The sequence below is a fragment of the Saccopteryx leptura genome, chromosome 3 (assembly GCF_036850995.1).
Source record: "Saccopteryx leptura isolate mSacLep1 chromosome 3, mSacLep1_pri_phased_curated, whole genome shotgun sequence".
Classification (NCBI taxonomy): domain Eukaryota; kingdom Metazoa; phylum Chordata; class Mammalia; order Chiroptera; family Emballonuridae; genus Saccopteryx; species Saccopteryx leptura.
Window position 1 is genome coordinate 122,599,143 of NC_089505.1, and position 17,357 is coordinate 122,616,499.

Here is a 17,357-nt window from a genome sequence, read left to right on the forward strand (position 1 = left end):
CAGGCACAAGACAAGTATGCTCATTTTTACCCCTTTTTTTCAACATAATATTGGAATTCCTAGCCAAAACAGATAAGAAAAAAAAAGCACATCCAAATTGGAAAGAAAGATGTAAAACTGTCATTATTTGCAAGTGACATCATAATACTATCTATAAAGAATCCTAAAGATTCCACCAAAAAGCTACCAGAGCTAATCAAGGATTCAGTAGCAGGATACACAATTAATATTCAGAAATTGGTTGCATTTTTATGTATCAATTACAAACTATCAGAAAAATAAATTAATAAAACAATCCCATTTACAATGCCATAAAAAAAGAATAAAATACCTATGAATAAATTTAACTAAGGGGTAAAAGACTTGAACACAAAAAACTATAAGACATTGAAGAAAGAAATTTCATAAGATATAATAAGTAGAAGGCTATGTTCGTGAATAGGAAGAATTAATATTGTTAAAAATCATACTACTCAAAGCAATCTACTGATTTAATACCGATGGCATTTTCCACAGAACTACACCAAATAATTTAAAAATGTATATGAACCCACAAAAGACCTTGAATAGACAAAGAAAAAAGAAAGAAGAACAAAGTAAGAGGTATCACACTACCTGATATCAAACTTACTACAAAGCTACAATAATCAAAACAGCATGGTACTGGCATAAAAACAGACAGGTAGATTACTGAAATAGAATAAGGAACCCAGAATTAGATGGTCAATCTATCTATGACAAAGTGGGCAAGAATATACAGCGGGGTAAAGATGGTCTCTTTGAGAAGTAGTATTGGAAAAACTGGACAAAGCACATGCAAAAAAAAAATTAAGTCGGACTGCTTTCTTATACTATATACAAAAGTAAATTCAAAATCCATTAAAAACTTAAATGTAAGACCTGAAGCCATAAGACTCCTAGAAGAAAGTATAGGCAGTAAACTGATATCACTCCTAGTTATGTTTTCTCAATCTCCTGGGGCAAGGAAAAAAATTTTTTAACTGTGATTATGTCAAACCAAGAAGTCTTTGCATAGAAAAATATGTATATGCATTTGTATGTGCATTTCAGCATTATTTACAATAGCCAAGACATGGAAATAAGCTAAGTTTTTATTAATAGACAAAAGGGATCAAGAGGTGGCACATATCAATATATAGAATAGAATAATATATACATAGCAATGAAAAATGAATGAAATCTTATCATGTGTGACAACAGGGATGAACCCAGAGGATATGCTAAGTAAAATACGGCAAACAAAGAGAGACAAAGGTAGGTGTGAATTCACTTATAAGTGGAATCTAAAAAAAGGAAAAAAAAACACCACAAACCCATAGATACAGAAAAATTGATGAGAGGTCCACAGATGAGAGGTGAGTTGAGCAATGAGTGAAAAAGCTGATAGATTAAATACAAATGGCCAGTTATAAATATAGTTACAGACTGTACAGTATAGCATAGAGAATGTAGTCAATAATATTGTAGTAATCATGTATGCTTTAGATGGGTACTACACTTACGGGATAATCATTTTGTAAGTTACAAAAATGACTAATCACTATGTTGTATACCTGAATCTACTATAATATTGTATGTCAACTGTAATTGAAAAATAAATTATTTTTTTAATTTAATAGGGGGAAAAAGACATGGAAGAACCTTAAATGCATATTACTAAGTAAAAGAGGCCAGTCTGAAAAGACACTATATGCTTCAAACTATATGACATTTTGGGAAAGGCAAAAATATGCAAACAGTAAAGACAGATGTATAAAATATTTGCCAGAGTTTCAGGGGGAGCAAGAGATGAGTAGATGTAGCATAAGGCATCTTTAAAGTAGTAAATTAATTCTGTGTGATACTATAATAGTGAGTATGTAATATCTTTATTATATGCGGCTTAAGTGTCTGTTTGTCACCGATAACTTATTGGTTGCTTGCGTAACTGTACTAGCCAATGGGGTGAAGTTGCCATGGCATTCAAATAGTCCCGCCTTCTGGCATGCCACCTCACAAATTGAGGTTAAAGATTGGAGCAATTATTATGCTGTTAAGAAATCTTAACACCAGAAGGGGTCTTTGCAATGGTACAAGACTAGAGGTTCTCCAATTGAAAAATAATGTCATAATAGCTAAGTCTTTGACTGGCTCCTCTAAAGGTGAAATACATGTCATTCCAAGAATTGATTTGGTTCCATCTCAAACAGGGTTGCCGTTTCAATTGAGACGTAGACAATTTCCTGTAAAACTTGCCTTTGCTATGACCATCAATAAGTCTCAGGGCCAAATGCTTAAGCATGTTGGCATTTTTTTACCTGAGCCTGCATTTGGACACAGTCAACTTTATGTTGCCTGTTCAAGAGTTCGTGAAAGAACAGACGTAAAATTAAAAATAATTGATGGTCCTCTGCAAGGTGAGCTTAAAAATGATGGAAAGATCTACACAAGAAATGTTGTGTACAAAGAGATCTTTGACATGTGAATTAACATTTTATTATTTAAATCACTTTTATTTATTGAGCTAGCGGTGGCTCTTAAGAAATGTACCGCCAGTGGTTTCCTTCATTGCACTCTAAGCAATTAAGCAAGTAGAAGGGGAAAACCCCGTGGGGCAGTAAGCAAAGGGGTGTCCTTGCCACCTGCCCTGGGTAATTCAGTTTGAATTAGCAGACACCTTTGCACAAATCATTTTAATTACAATTTATAATATCTAGAACAGCGGTCATTTCGTATGACCGCCGGGCTTTCTAGTGTATTTATATGGTAAATTTGAAGATTTCAGGATGAATAGAGGAAATATATGTGACCACAAGGTGGCAGTAGCACATAATAAGCTTTTATTTTAGCAAGATTTGACAGAGTGTATAGTTGGCAGTCTCCCAGCATGAGAACATCTAGAGCAGTGGTTCTTAAACTTTTTGAAGTCGGGGTGCATTTAAAATCCTACAAATAATTGTAAATAGTAGGTGCACTATTTACATATTTCTGAGAAATATGTTATAATAATTAAGTCAAATATTAAAGAAAAAAAAGTCCAAGTGTGCTTTTATGGTAAATTAAATGAAATAAATACATTAAAAAACATTTTTATGTTACATTTTTTGTTATGCTCTTTAGAATTCATAAAAAATAAGGGTTAAAAATTTTTAAATGACAAAAATGTTATCTTTATATATAGATAGATACATTCTTAGTAAGATTTAGTAAATTCAACAGGTCCCAGTGCAGATGTGTTAAGTTTTTTCATTCTTGTGTTTATGAGAAAAACTTAACACATCTGATGTGTCCTAGCGATTTCTTCAATGTTTGGGCATATATTTGAAAGGCAAACTCTGATTTCCTCATCAATACATTGAAGAATTCCTCTCTTTTTACTCTTAATTGTGTTGAGTGCAGAAAACCCCCACCATACATATCATCTTAACTTTACACCAAACGAAGGATAGAAGAAACTTGCCTCTAGTCTTTCCGGGGAACATTGGAGGTAGTGTAAACAATTCAGCACCACAGCTTAACAGCCTTTTGCAACCTAATCAGGCAAGTGAGGTGGGGGGTTGGGCAGATTGTTAGCTTACAGCCAATTTCCCACACCTCTTTCCTCCAAAAATCCAAACTCCAAAAACCCTGTTGGTTTTCTTGGCCGCCAACAGGCACATATTTCTCTGGAATACCATAGGGTGCACCTGGAAATCTTCTAGGGCACACCAGTGCACCCTGGTGCACACATTAAGACCATTGTTCTAGAGGCACAGAGTACACGACCCAGAAGGGAGGAGTGCAAGAGAACTCTCAGGGGGAAAATGCGTTGGAGAGGGGTCTTCTGTGTCTGGGTACCGTCACTCCCTAGCACAGTGGGGAGCTGACAGTGCTGAAGGGAAGCAGTGGCTTGGGGTCTTTAGAGTTGGAGGGCTTAGCTTACCTATGGCTAGCAAATGTTGGGTGCCGTTTCATTAAGTACACAATGAAGACAGTCATTAATTTGCTAAAATATTTTTCTGTGAAATATATTTAAAACACTTGGATATATAAAAATTTGAGTTTGATGATGGCAGACATTTGAGCTAATGGATCGCAACCTGCTTTAAAGACATAAGCAACATGGGACCAATATACAGAGGTCATTTGAGTTTATTTATTTAACAACTTGTTAAAACTCAGAAATCTGTACTTTGTTAATAGTAATCTATCAATATTTGTCCACTAAATGTAATAAATGTACCATACTCAAGTAAAATGTTAAAAACAGTGGAAATTGGGGAGGGGGGTTAGAAAAAGAAAATGGAGTTACATGGGAACTATGTGTTTTATACAATTTTTCTATAAATCTAAAACTTTTAAAAAATAAAGTCTAGAAAAATTTAAAAATTCAATGAAGAAAAAAAATTTGGTTAGGGGTAGATTTTAAATCTACAAAGTAGAATAAAAATACAAGACAAAAATAACAATCTGTGTATCCAAAACATATGGATATGGATCCATTAACAACTCATTGAATTTATTTTTTTAAATTTATTTATTTATTTGAGAGAGGTGAGAGAGTGAGAGAGAGAGAGAGAGAAAGGGGGGAGGAGCAGGAAGCATCAACTCCCATATGTGCCTTGACCAGGCAAGCCCAGGGTTTTTAACCAGTGACCTCAGTGTTCCAGGTTGACACTTTATCTACTGCGCCACCACAGGTCAGGCTAGTCATTGAATTTATTGACCATGAATTTATTAACAAGTCATTAAAAAGTCAATGAATTCAGTTTTAAACTCGTCAGATATATGTGGAACAGGTATAAGAGACCAAAAATTAATTTTTAAAATTGAAGAGTTCTTAAAAACCAACAATACAAAGGACACATATGCAGGCAGTTCAAAAAAAAGAAATACATTTTTTTGGAAAAATACTTAATTTCACTCATTAATAAAAAGGTAAAATATAATAATCACTGTGAAGTGTATTTCTCATCTGTATCTTTGGAAAAGATAAAGTGCTCTGATGCTTGCCATATCTGTGAAACCTGAGACAGTGACACCACCAGACAAACTCACATGTGCTGGTGGTGGAAATGTACACTGGTGACTACTTCAGAAAAACATTTGCATTATTATAACAAAATAGCACATAACCTTGACCAGCAGTTCTACTCACAACAATATTTTCTACCAATGCACTCACATGGTTTGTGAAAACCCATATGCAAGCTGTTTGTGGCAGCATTACTTTTATCAGCCCAAGACAGGGCACCAAAAAGTTGTGCATCAGTAAGATGTCTGCTCTCTAACAAATAAATTTTACTAGAAAAGTTTATGTTTTATGCTAGTTGTTGTCTCAAGCTTTTGTTTGTCTCTAAATAATCTATATTTATTTCTGCTTTGATTGATCTCCTTACACATGTAAATTTTATCACCTGTCAAGTTCCCACTAACCTATTCCATCCTTTCTCATGTGATACCTTACTGTGCTAATAACTCACATGAATTGCAAAATGGATCTATATCCTAAACCATTTTATCACTGTATAAGTAATAGATAAACTATGTCTCCTAATTATGAATACTGGGTTCTCAACGGCAAGTATTAGGTCTTCTTTATTTGTTTCTTCTCCCTGGAACCTAACACAAATCCAGCTCCATGATAAAGGAGACTTGCTGGTTAGAAATAATTAATCTTTCCCAACCATAAGCTGGATCCTATGGTACACATCCTCATCACATAACTATGTATTGAACCTGAGAAACAATGGTCAAAAGAGCTAAAGTGCTCTGATGCCTGCCATATCTGTGAAATGACCCTTTCGTTTGGCCCTTGCTTTTCTAGGCATACTTGATATCGCCATGGCTCATACAGGTAGGAGAGAAAGTCATACCTGAACTTGGTGAGATCATCTGAAGGAGGAGCATGACAACAAAGCCTCTGGGGAGAGATAGTCTTGTAGTTTCCATCACACCTGTGATAACAAATGAGGGGGGTTCAGAAACAGTGAAAGCAGGAACAAGAAGTTCCAGAAATCACATATTTCCATATCTTTTTTCTGCAGTAATGAGCTCTCAGGTAGTGTTGCCAGAAAATATAAGTGTCTCAGATAAATTTGAATATCAAATAATCAGTTACTGATGTAAGAACGCCCAAATCTATAAATAATTTTTATGAGTTATTTGAGCCAAACTGAGGACATATGCCAGGGAGCAAAATCTCAAATGCTCTAAAGAATAACAGTTTTGCCACTTGTTTTATGCATTTGAAATTAAGAAAGGGATGTGAGGAAGATACATGAAAGTGGGCAAAAGCAAGGCGGGGATTAGATTACAGGATAGTTTACAAGATTATGGGTTGTCTTGATGGTTGCAGCTTATTTCAAAGGTGTGTTAACTTAGATGACCAGAAACAATGAAAAGAGCTCCTATGGGTAATGATAAACCTTTTACTAAAAAGTTATATGCCTGTGGCAGGACTACCCACTATGACATGCCAGGTTAAGAATTTATGATGAAATCACCTTATGAGGTTACTTTCCATAGAACCTCTCTTTTTTTGTCCATATAGTGAATAATTTTCTGGTATGCATATTTGACATCCTGATTTTTATTTGCTAATATGTGGCAACCCTACTCTTAACTTTTTGAGTAGTGACTTTTTTTCATGCTTGCTAACCCCCAGAAGTGAGTTTTGTTTGTTTTTTTCAAAAAATAAAATTAGTTCCAGTTCCGATTTTATTAACCTAAAATCATGTTTGTTTGATAACCAATTTATGGAAACAAGAATAACATACATTTACCTTTTTTTTAAATGTTGTCTTACATATATACAATCGTACTCTGGATGGTCAGGAGGCACAAGGATGTACATGAACGTTCGTACTACTCAAAGGGTTAAGAATGACCACTAATATGACCAAGTCCAGCCATAAGTTTCATTCCCACTGAAGGATTGCTTCCTCCAGGCTAGACATTGATTGTCTTCCTGTCTGTAAACTCCATCAGGTGAGCTGCTTCCCCAGGGAAAGTTGACACAGATCTAAGAAATTGGTCCCATCTTCCCAGGTCCCAGAGATCCAAGCATATGCCAGGATTAGTTATATTCAGTTACAGAAAAGTACCCTGGCCTGTGGTGGCGCAATAAGTAGATAAAGTGTTGACCTGGAATGCTAAGGTCGCCAGTTCAAAACCCTAGGCTTGCCTGGTCAAGCCACATATAGGAGTTGATGCTTCCTGCCCCTTCTCTCTCGCTCTCTCTCCTGTCTAAAATGAATAAACAAAAAAAATAGTTACAGAAAAGTTTAAGACAGAGATTTAGCCTTATTTTCTGGACAGATGAACCAAGTGGCCATTTTAGAAGGAAATATGACTGTCTTCCCTTAGTGGGTACAATCCCTCTGAATTTCCTGCTCCTGGAGAACTCATAATAGGAGAGAGATGAGCTGACTCATATGGCCATTAGGTACTAGGATAGAATGAAATTATCTTTCACAGTCAAATATGAAGAAGGCTTTTTGTCAGTTCTATAAAGGTTTGGCTATTGACTCAGCACACAAATATGAGTGGACAGACAGGTGAATGGTTACAATAGTGTGAAAATGCCACGCTGTGTATGCAGGCAGCTCTTAGGACCCTGGAGAGAGCCATTCACTCTTCAGCCTCATGGTAGCAAGAAAGTCCATGAAGGCTTCACTAGTGATGTTGAGTCTACGTTTTGAGGTAAACGTTTCTCGTAAAGTGTAAAGGCTGTGTAGACGCACATCAGATTTAGCACAGGGAACCATTACTGAGCAAGGGAAATTGAAGAAAATATATGTGTAGTAAGATTCAGGGGTAAGGCAGAGAGCTGATTGTGAAGGGGCTCACTTGCCCAGGGTGGGAAGTGAGCCTCTGTTCTCTAGGCCAAGGAGCTCCTAAAAGACTGAGAGGTAGTATGCCTGGTGGTTCAGTCATAGTTCTGGAAAGATGGCACCTCAGTTTCAATCCTGGCTTTACTATTTTCTTATGTAAGTTTAGGCTAGTTACTAAATCTCTCCCTGATTCCATTTTTTTCACCTGTGAATATGGGGAATAATAATTTCTTATTATATTTATTATTAAAATTAATGGAATTACTCTATCTAAAGTGATCATACTTGTGCCTGGTAAATACTAAAGTATAAGCACCACTAAGTATATAAGAACCATAAAATACTTGTAGTCTTAATTTCTAGTGTTATGGAAGTTTAGTTTTTTATAGTGATGAAAAGTGAGAGCGTTGAAACCAGATTCAAATCCCGGCCCTGCTACTTACCAGTTCTGTGACCTCAGGTCACTGATGTAAACTCTCTGTGCCTCAGTTCACTGTCTGGAAGACACAGATAATAAAAGTACATATTCGATAGAGTTAAATTAGTTGAATATTCAGTTTACAAAGTGCAACATAACAAATGTTCAAATAATGTTATCTCTGTCCTGGCAATTGGCTCAGTGGTAGAGCATTGGCCAAGCATGTGGATATCTTGGATTTGATTCCTGGTCAGGGCACACAGGAGAGGTAACCATTTATTTCTCCACTCCTCCTCCTTCTCTCTCTCTCTCTCTCTCTCTCTCTCTCTCTTTCTCTCTCTGTCTCTCTCTCTCTTTCTCCTCCTCCCACAGCCATGGCTCAATTGGCCAAAGTGAGTTGGCCCTGGGCACTGAGGATGGCTCCATGGCCTCCACCTCAGGAGCTAAAAAATGGCTCCAGGTGCAATGGAGGAAGATTCTCAGATGGGCAGAGCATCTCCCCTAGTGGGCTTGCTGGGTGGATCCCAGTTGGGGCACATACGGGAGTCTGTCTCTCTGCCGCCCCTCCTCTCACTAAAATAATAATTAAAAATAGAAATGTTCTCTCTGGCTATTAAGGAAGATGTTATCTTTGGCATAGTATATCCAGATTTGCATATTTGAAATATGATTCTGGAGAACAGGGAGGGGTCAGAAAAGGAATATCACATGGCAAGCTGTAACAAATATTTCAGCCCAAGTGGATGAAGTTGGATAAGCAATGAAAGATCAGTATATAAGAGACACAATAATTGTACAACTGGTAGGACTCAATGAGCCTTTGAACATAAGGAATGAGAGAGATATATTTTCATGTCTCCTGGGTTTTCAGAATGTGTGATTGTGTGTAGATAAATTATGTCATTAATCTTGGCAGGATATGGAGAAAAAAAGCAATTGAGCCTTGAACGGGTCAAATGTAAGGTTTCTATGTAATTGTTGAGTATGTGTTTTTTTACTATATTGACATTTTTATACACATCACACTCTGTTACAGTTTTTAGGACATGTATGTGACTTCACCATTAGATCTTTAAGTCTTTAAGTATTGGAATTATATCTTCTCATCCCAAAATGTGCTATGGAATTCTGCAGTGTGTCTAGCACATGAACTTCTCTTCGTATCTCCTGTTTGCTCTTCTGATTCAGTCTCCATGCTCAGTTTCCCAGAAAACTGACCTATAAGAATTACAACAATTGATTCCCTTCCCTCTGGAATCCAGTCAGATTTAGTAAAGATAAGTAAGCCAGAGACTGCAGGAATAAAAGAGAGAGAGACTGCTGTTGTCTCAGTTCTCGTTCTTTCTGGGTCGCTGTGGTTAGCTGTATGCCTGACCAAAAGTCATAATTTCTACACACAAAAAAAATCCTCACCATGTAGGCCTCTCTGCCCTCAGGTTTAATTACTATTTTCTGCCCCATTCCTTCAGGCCTAGGTGTGTAGTCACAGCCCCTCTATTTCAGTTCCTGATATACACTCTGCCCAAGGGTTTCTCCATACTTCGTTCATACATTTATAAATCATCTTATTTAATGCTCCTCAAAGTTGAGTGTCATCTTTCTTGCTAGAACGCTGGATGATACAGAAATTGTTATTGAAAGAGGCTCCCATAAACAGACCTTCAAAATGTGAGTCTGAAGTTGGGTTGTTCATGTATTTAGGGGGACAGAGTTAACGTTGTTACAGGAGACAAATGGGCAAGCCGTGCACCAAACTGGTTCAAATTGCCAATATTGGGATCAAGAGCAGTTGAGAGCAGGGCATAGGGAAGGAAAACCAATAGCTTTGTCACTATAGCAAAATTGTAATTATAAAGATTGTAGAGTTTCCAGCTTCTATGGACTGCCCAAGAAGATGAACATATGGAAACAGGGAAATTAAAATCTATGAATAATCCATTGAGAACACTTCCGAGGAGCCTCAAGGTCTCCACTGCAGCTCTGAAAGAGTCACACGTCTTCTCTTTTGGCATAAGAGCTGCCTATGAGGACTGATACAAGATCTAGTTTTAAGTGTTGTAGAGTTTGAGCAACAACTATGCTCCACCTCACAAAGTCTTTAAGCCAAGTTAAGGGCACTGGAGGACATCCTGGTACCCAAAACCATGGGACAAAGCTGTTTGGACACGCATGGACAAGGCTAAGCATGAGATCAACAACATGGATGTCCTTGAAGTCAGCACAAATGGCGATCACCCTGCTGAGTTGTTCAGCTTTTTATTTTCAGGGGACTGGCAGGTGGGCTGGTGGCATCTATCATAGAAGAGATGTTAATTTGTCTTCACAATGATAGACACTTACTCTATCACTGGATCTGACTTTCCTGCAAGCAGCATTTTTTTATGCACAATCATTCATATACGTACAAAGTGCCTTATTCATCTCCATGGTATCCCACACAACATTGCCTCTGATCTGCAGATGCATTTTACAGCAAAGGAAGTGTAGTATGGGATCAAGACCATGAAACTCACTAGTCTTAGCAAGTGCCCGTGATCCAGATATAGCTGACAACAGAATCTGATAAAAGATTATGTAAGACACCATATAGGAGCTGACACCGGATGCCATGCAAGGGTCCCCAAGCTTTTTACACAGGGGACCAGTTCACTGTCCCTCAGACCGTTGGAGGGTCGCCACATACAGTACACTAGAAGCACAGGATGCGGATGCATCTTGTGCTCCTCTCACTGACCACCAATGAAAGAGGTGCCCCTTCCGGAAGTGCGATGGGGGCCGGATAAATGGCCTCAGGGAGCCGCAAGTGGCCTGCAGGCTGTAGTTTGGGGACCCCTGCTAGAGGATTCCCTGTGACATGTAGGATATGCTTTGAACTAGTGACTGCCCAACTATGCAGACTGTATAGTACCGGAGAGCAAGGAAGAGGTACGAGATCCACTCACTACAAGGCTTTATACAACCTATTTGAAGAATTTTTGTCACCCTTCTTATATTCTTCACCTCATATGTTTGGAGGTCTTAGGTTTTCTTGATGTTAGAAATCTTACTAATCAGAAGCTGAGGCTGTCCCTTGGCCACCTTTGGGGTTTCTCATATCTCTAACCAAGATCAAAAAGGTGGGCCACTGGAGGATTGGAGAAACTGATCCAGGGAACAGGGAGGTACCTGAACCGATAGTCCCAGTCAATGCAAAACTGAAGCAACTCAAATAAAGGTAAGACAACCAAAGGCTCAGCTCCATAAAAACAAAGATTTGAAGGATGCATCAGGTTAAGAAACCCAGGTAGCTGAGGCACTGACTGGAGGGAAGAGAAACACAGAATCAACAGTGCAAGACGGCAGCAACCATTACCTTGTTAGACCTTTGTGACCACCTGGATGCACAACAGCAATGTTTTATGTTTATTATCCAGGACTTCTACCTATTTGCCCAGATACTTCACATGAATGATATTGATTGTGATGGTCTAAGTCCCAGGCAGGAAATCTGGCCAAAATAATATCCAGCATGATATGGTAGCTTGTAGGATTGGGCTCCCCTTTGGTAAGGATGCAAACTTCTCAGCAAGCTGAAGGACAGGACTAGGTTGTGGCTGAGACTCTTTCTAAGTAAGAGGCAAAGGTGGTGGACTGCACTGGCTGCCCCCTTCTGCCCATTCACACCCATTCCCCTACCTTTCCAAGGGGAGTTTGTAAGAAAATTGGGAGAAAGCCAATATAGATATTTGAAAAAGAGATTAACAGGAGTGAATTAGTAATAGTAAATGTCCTTTGAAACATTGCAGAAATTTTAATATCACTCAAATGAGAATCCTGTATAATATTTTAAAAACACATTTGAAAAATGCAGACTTAGTGTTTATTAGTTATAGAGTTTCAGTTGGGATGATGGAAAAGTTCTGGATGGATGGTGGTGATGGTTGCTCAACAATATGATTGTAATGTCACTTAATGTACACTTAAAATGGTTAAAATAGTAAATTTTGTTATGTATATTGTAAAAATATAAAACATTTAAATATTCTGACAAAAAGCAAATATGTTAACAAAGGACTGTAAAAGTTATTACAAATCACATTCAACATGACTGGCAAGTGAATCTTACCACAAAAGAATAGATGCATGTCTCCCTGGCTGGGTTGCTTAGTAGATAGAGCACCCTCTCTGCATACCGACCAAGGACGTGGGTTCCATCTTGGTTAGGACATGTACCAGAAACTACCGATGATTACGCAACTAGATGGGACAACTAAGTGGAATAACAAGTTGATGCTTCTCTCTCTCTCTCCCCTTCAATCTCTTTCTCTCAAACCAATGGTAAAATTTAAAAAGAAAAAAAGAAGAGATGCATGTTTTTAACCAGATTTAGCACAGCAATTTTTCTATTATAGAAACAGTAGTGTCTAATTCACCCCTTTTCTGTCAATTTTGTTTTTATTTTAAGCAAAACAAAGTGTTTTTTATTTACCTTCCTAGTCTGTTGAGGATGGGCTAAATTTTTTTTGTGTGTGTGTGTATTTTTCTGAAGTTGGAAATGGGGAGGCAGTCAGACAGACTCCCGCATGCACCTGACCAGGATCCACCCAGCATGCCCACCAGGGGGCGATGCTCCACCCATCTGGGGGCATTGCTCTGTTGCAACCAGAGCCATTCTAGCGCCTGAGGCAGAGGCCATAGAGCCATCCTCAGCACCCGGGCCAACTTTGCTCCAATGGAGCCTTGGCTGCAGGAGGGGAAGAGAGAGACAGAGAGGAAGGAGAGGGGGAGGGGTGGAGAAGCAGATGAGCACTTCTCCTGTGTTCCCTGGCTGGGAATTGAACCCGGGACTTCTGCACACCAGGCCGACACTCTACCACTGAGCCAACTGGCCAGGGCCTTATGAAAGTCATTCATGTTATATTTTGACAGACAATAATTCAGCAGATATAATATTCTAAAACTCATCATAAATATTCCACAATGAGGTATTTGTCCTTACCTGTTTTTGTTCATCTCAGCTAGTTACATTAGAGAAGAGGACGGGTTCCAAAGAACACTGTGCAGTGGTGACTGCTGACTACGATCAGGTGATGGGGAGTAGCATGCATAAGAGTAACATTTCATTCACATCTGACCAGAGCAGCTCCGCAGATGGGGCCCAGCGTTTGCTGTGACACAATACTGTAGAGTGAGTTTCAAATGGTCCACAAAGAAACACTGAGAAAAGATTTTCCCTAGAGGTAACTGACACCTCTGTTCACACCATCACACTAGTCTGTAATTATATCTATCAAGTCCCTTAACATGTAGGGACAGGAGGTCTCCCAGAAGGTACAAGGAAGAGGAAGGGAAGAAAGAGGTGATGTCTATCTATGAAGAGAAAACTGATCCTAAACCTGACACTTACCAGGGAACCCCAGGCAGCTCTCCTTTGTCCCTGGAGAATGAGTCCCAGATGAGTCACCCAAAGAACTGACAGCACTGGAACCAAGCAGACTACTTAACAAACTCTTCACTGCTGCCTGCCCTCCACCTCCGAGCACCTGGTTCTGCCAGTCTGTTGTTCCTTTCCAAGGGAAATTCCGAGGACATTAGCTGCTCCAGTCTGTGGTGGAGTCTTTGTTAAACTTCAGTGGCTGCACCTGGCCTCACTGTACTAACCTCACAAGTACTAACAGGACTTGCTCACTCTGAAGGGAAGCAACACGATATGATTGATGTATTTTATGTAACTTGTGCTGAATACAAAGGCTATAATAAATAATTTATTTTGAATGCTGCACTGTACTTGGAAAGGAAGGAAATTGAAAGCACAAATAAAAGGCACTAAAATCAGATCAGGCATTCAAGGAAGGCTTCCGCGAGGTGATAATGGCTGAGAGCGAGTCTTGAAAAAAGATGAACAGTTAGCCCACTTAAGAAGAGGCGCAGAAGGAGAAGAATAGGGTTTCAGACTAACGGAGTGACAGCTTGAAAGACATTTGAGAGAGAAAAATGTTCAACTCAGAAAACTTCAGGTAGTTTACTATGGCAGGTGTGGAAGATAATGACAGAGAATGAGGTAGATGAGCTCTACAGAGAAACAAAGGGAAAATTGTGGTTTGAATTATAAGAAATGTATGTAATATATATTTAAGTATATATATACACATATATACACACACATATGCATATCTAATTCACATAATATAGATAATATTCATATATAATACTAAAGTATATAGCTACATAATAAGCATATACATGTGTGTGTAAATAATGTACATATTTATAAATTATGCATATTTATGCATGCATGCTTGCATAAATATAAATAAATGTACATATGTATTTTATGCACATGCTTACATAGCCTATAGATGTATATATGTACATGTGTAAGTGATGATATATGCATATATACTATATGTCTGTACATACACATATGACTGTTTATACATACACAAACATGGACTATAAAGCACATATGGGTATATGCTAAACAAAAACATATATGTATATATATACATACACGCATATGTAAAAAAATAATCAGGGGCAAGTGCAATGAGAACTTAAAGTAGAGGCAGAGCAGATGATGCAGAATTGGAAAGACTTGAGAACCATTTGAACGTAGAATTGAAAGATAGAGTTGACTGAATGAGGGAGTTGAGGGTAATGAGTTTTAGGATTTCTCCCAGAGGTCAGCATATAACTGGGGAGAATACTATTTGAGATATGGCTTAAGGGAGAAAGAGCAGTTTTTATACATGAGGGTAAAATGTGGTGGTTGGAAGTATGCTTTGTTTGAGACAGACTTTTAAATATACTTTTAAAATACAAGGAGATAATATGTATTCAAGAAGGCCTTAGTTATTAGGCTCTAGAACTCATGGTTTATCCTTGATCCTCTGTTCAGTAAAGGACAGGAACTCCTCTGCCTCACAGAAAGACCCACCTTGCACTTCTGATAACCTCTGTATCAGGTTCTCCATCCAGATCAGACATTTGAATCAACTAGGGAATATTTTAGAACTGCTTTGGAGTAGGGAATGCCATTGGCATTATATACTGACTTACTTCCGTACATATTTATTTTTGGTTTTGTGTATCTATTTTCAATTAAGAATAAATTCATATAACATAAAATTTACTATTTAAAAGTGTACAAGTCAATGATTTTTAGTATATTAACAAAGTTGTATAACCATAACCTCTATTTTATTCCAGAATATTTTAATCACCCCCCAAAGAGTCTGTGCCTCTCAATTTTCACCTCTTCCTATTCCCTGGCAATCACTGACCTACTATGTTTTTACTGATCTTCCCATTGTAGACATTTCATATAAATGAAACCATATAATACGTGGCTTCTGTGACTGGCTTCTTTTTCTTAGCAGAAAACACTTTCAAGTTTCATCCATGCTGTAGCCAATACCAGTACTTACTTTCCTTTTTATGGATTAACAGTATTTTATTGATAAACATCCATTTTTTAAAAACTGTTAACTAGTTTACAAACTTTATTCAGTTTTTATCGTTTTTTCATTTCATCACTGCGTTCTTAATTATAGTAACCTTCTTTTATAAAATTTGAGATATAATTAAAATATAATATTGTATAAGTTGAAGGCATATAATATGTTGATTTGATACATTTATATATTGCAATATGACTACCACCATAGCATTAGCTGATATCTTTATCCTATCTCACAATTGTCATTTCTTTTTTTTTTCTTTTTTTCTTTATTCATTTTTAGAGAGGAAAGAGAGAGAGAGAGAAGGGGGGAGGAGCTGGAAGCATCAACTCCCATATGTGCCTTGACCAGGCAAACCCAGGGTTTCGAACCGGCGACCTCAGCATTTCCAGGTCGACGCATTATCCACTGTGCCACCACAGGTCAGGCTGTCATTTCTTTTTTGTGGTGAGAATAATCAAGATATAGTTTCTTAGAACTTTGAAGTTTGTATCACAGTTTTGTTGACTGTAATAGCTACACTGTGAATTAGATCTCCAGAACTTAGTTTATCTCCCGTTTCAAGTTTGTACCCTTACACAGCATCTCCACAGCTCCCAAAACCTCAGCCCCCGGTAACCACCATTCTATTCTATTTCTGCAAGTTCTGTTTTTTTAGATGCCATTGGTAATTTCTAAAATTTCTCCAGATGATTGCATTGTGCAAACCACATTGAAAACTATTTCTCTATAGCTAATGAACATTTCTGACACGCCCTTACAATTTTCCAGGACCTGTGACAGGAAGCATGTGAGAGGCAGAGTAATGAAGTTTTCTCACTTGGAGGTATTGGGAATGGTATTGGGGGCATTCCGAGTCCTGTTTACTCTGCTGTTCAGTGACTACTTTTATTCTCCAGTCCTGAGTGTGGGACTACATTGTCATGTGAGGAACAAGTTTCATCTTGCAAAGAAGAGACTTCATGTGTTCTTATCTCCGTCTGTTGCATTAGGTAATGAGGACACCTGCTTTCACTCTGACACCTGAAACTCAACAGTCAGAGTTTCAGTGTGGTTGATGGGAAAACTCTGAGTTCAACAGTGTAGGAGGATTTATATGATCTTCAATTATTTCTTAGAGTGGTCACATAACCAACCATAAAAACAAAAGAATGATGAATAAACCTCATCAAAATTCACAATTTCCTCTCGTTCAAATACAATGTTAAAGGTTTCTGGCTTCTGCGTGGGATCCATAAAGTCAGAGTGTTGCCCTAAGCCTAACAACAAAGAAAAGCTGGATAATCAACAAAATCATAATTTTTTCTTGAACACTGCTGGGTTTGCAGGGGGAAAAGGTAGCCTGAAACTGCCAAGAATAGAAGAGACACAAGCACTGACTTACCTGGGTGGAGCGTGGGAAGAAGAGAAGGTACCATCAGCACTGATACGTGTGAAGACGGCAGCTGAAATTCTGATGAGCAGATAAAGGCCGAGAGTGTGGGCTAGCATGACAATATAGATCCTAGCAGATGCAGGCATAAAAGGAGTTTGCACCCACCTGCTGGACCTTCATGGTGGGTATTGATGAGAATGACAGGAGGCAGGGCAGGAGACTGATCAGGTGGGAAAGAGGGCAGTCATCTACTTTGTGGGAGAGGCAGAGGTTACACCCAGTTCCTGTTCTTTTATGTATAAAAGTGTTAA

The 17,357-nt window shown here is 38.2% G+C and overlaps 1 protein-coding gene across 3 annotated transcripts in view; it reads right to left on the reverse strand.

Annotated features, from left to right (window-relative positions):
- The window catches only part of LOC136397662 (putative selection and upkeep of intraepithelial T-cells protein 1 homolog), a 48,464-nt gene extending 31,319 nt beyond the window's left edge, over positions 1-17,145 (reverse strand). Inside the window, exons 1-4 of one of the 3 annotated variants that reach the window (XM_066372170.1) lie at positions 17,056-17,121; positions 13,619-13,683; positions 8,258-8,311; positions 5,856-5,936 (exon numbers count right to left, since the gene is read on the reverse strand). In XM_066372170.1, coding sequence (XP_066228267.1) covers positions 5,856-5,931 — 76 coding nt within the window. In that variant the 5' untranslated portion in view covers positions 5,932-5,936; positions 8,258-8,311; positions 13,619-13,683; positions 17,056-17,121. Of the gene's footprint in view, positions 1-5,855; positions 5,937-8,257; positions 8,312-13,618; positions 13,684-17,055 lie in introns of all 3 variants that reach the window. The other 2 variants (XM_066372168.1, XM_066372167.1) reach the window with 2 other exon arrangements.
- Positions 17,146-17,357: the final 212 nt, after the last annotated feature.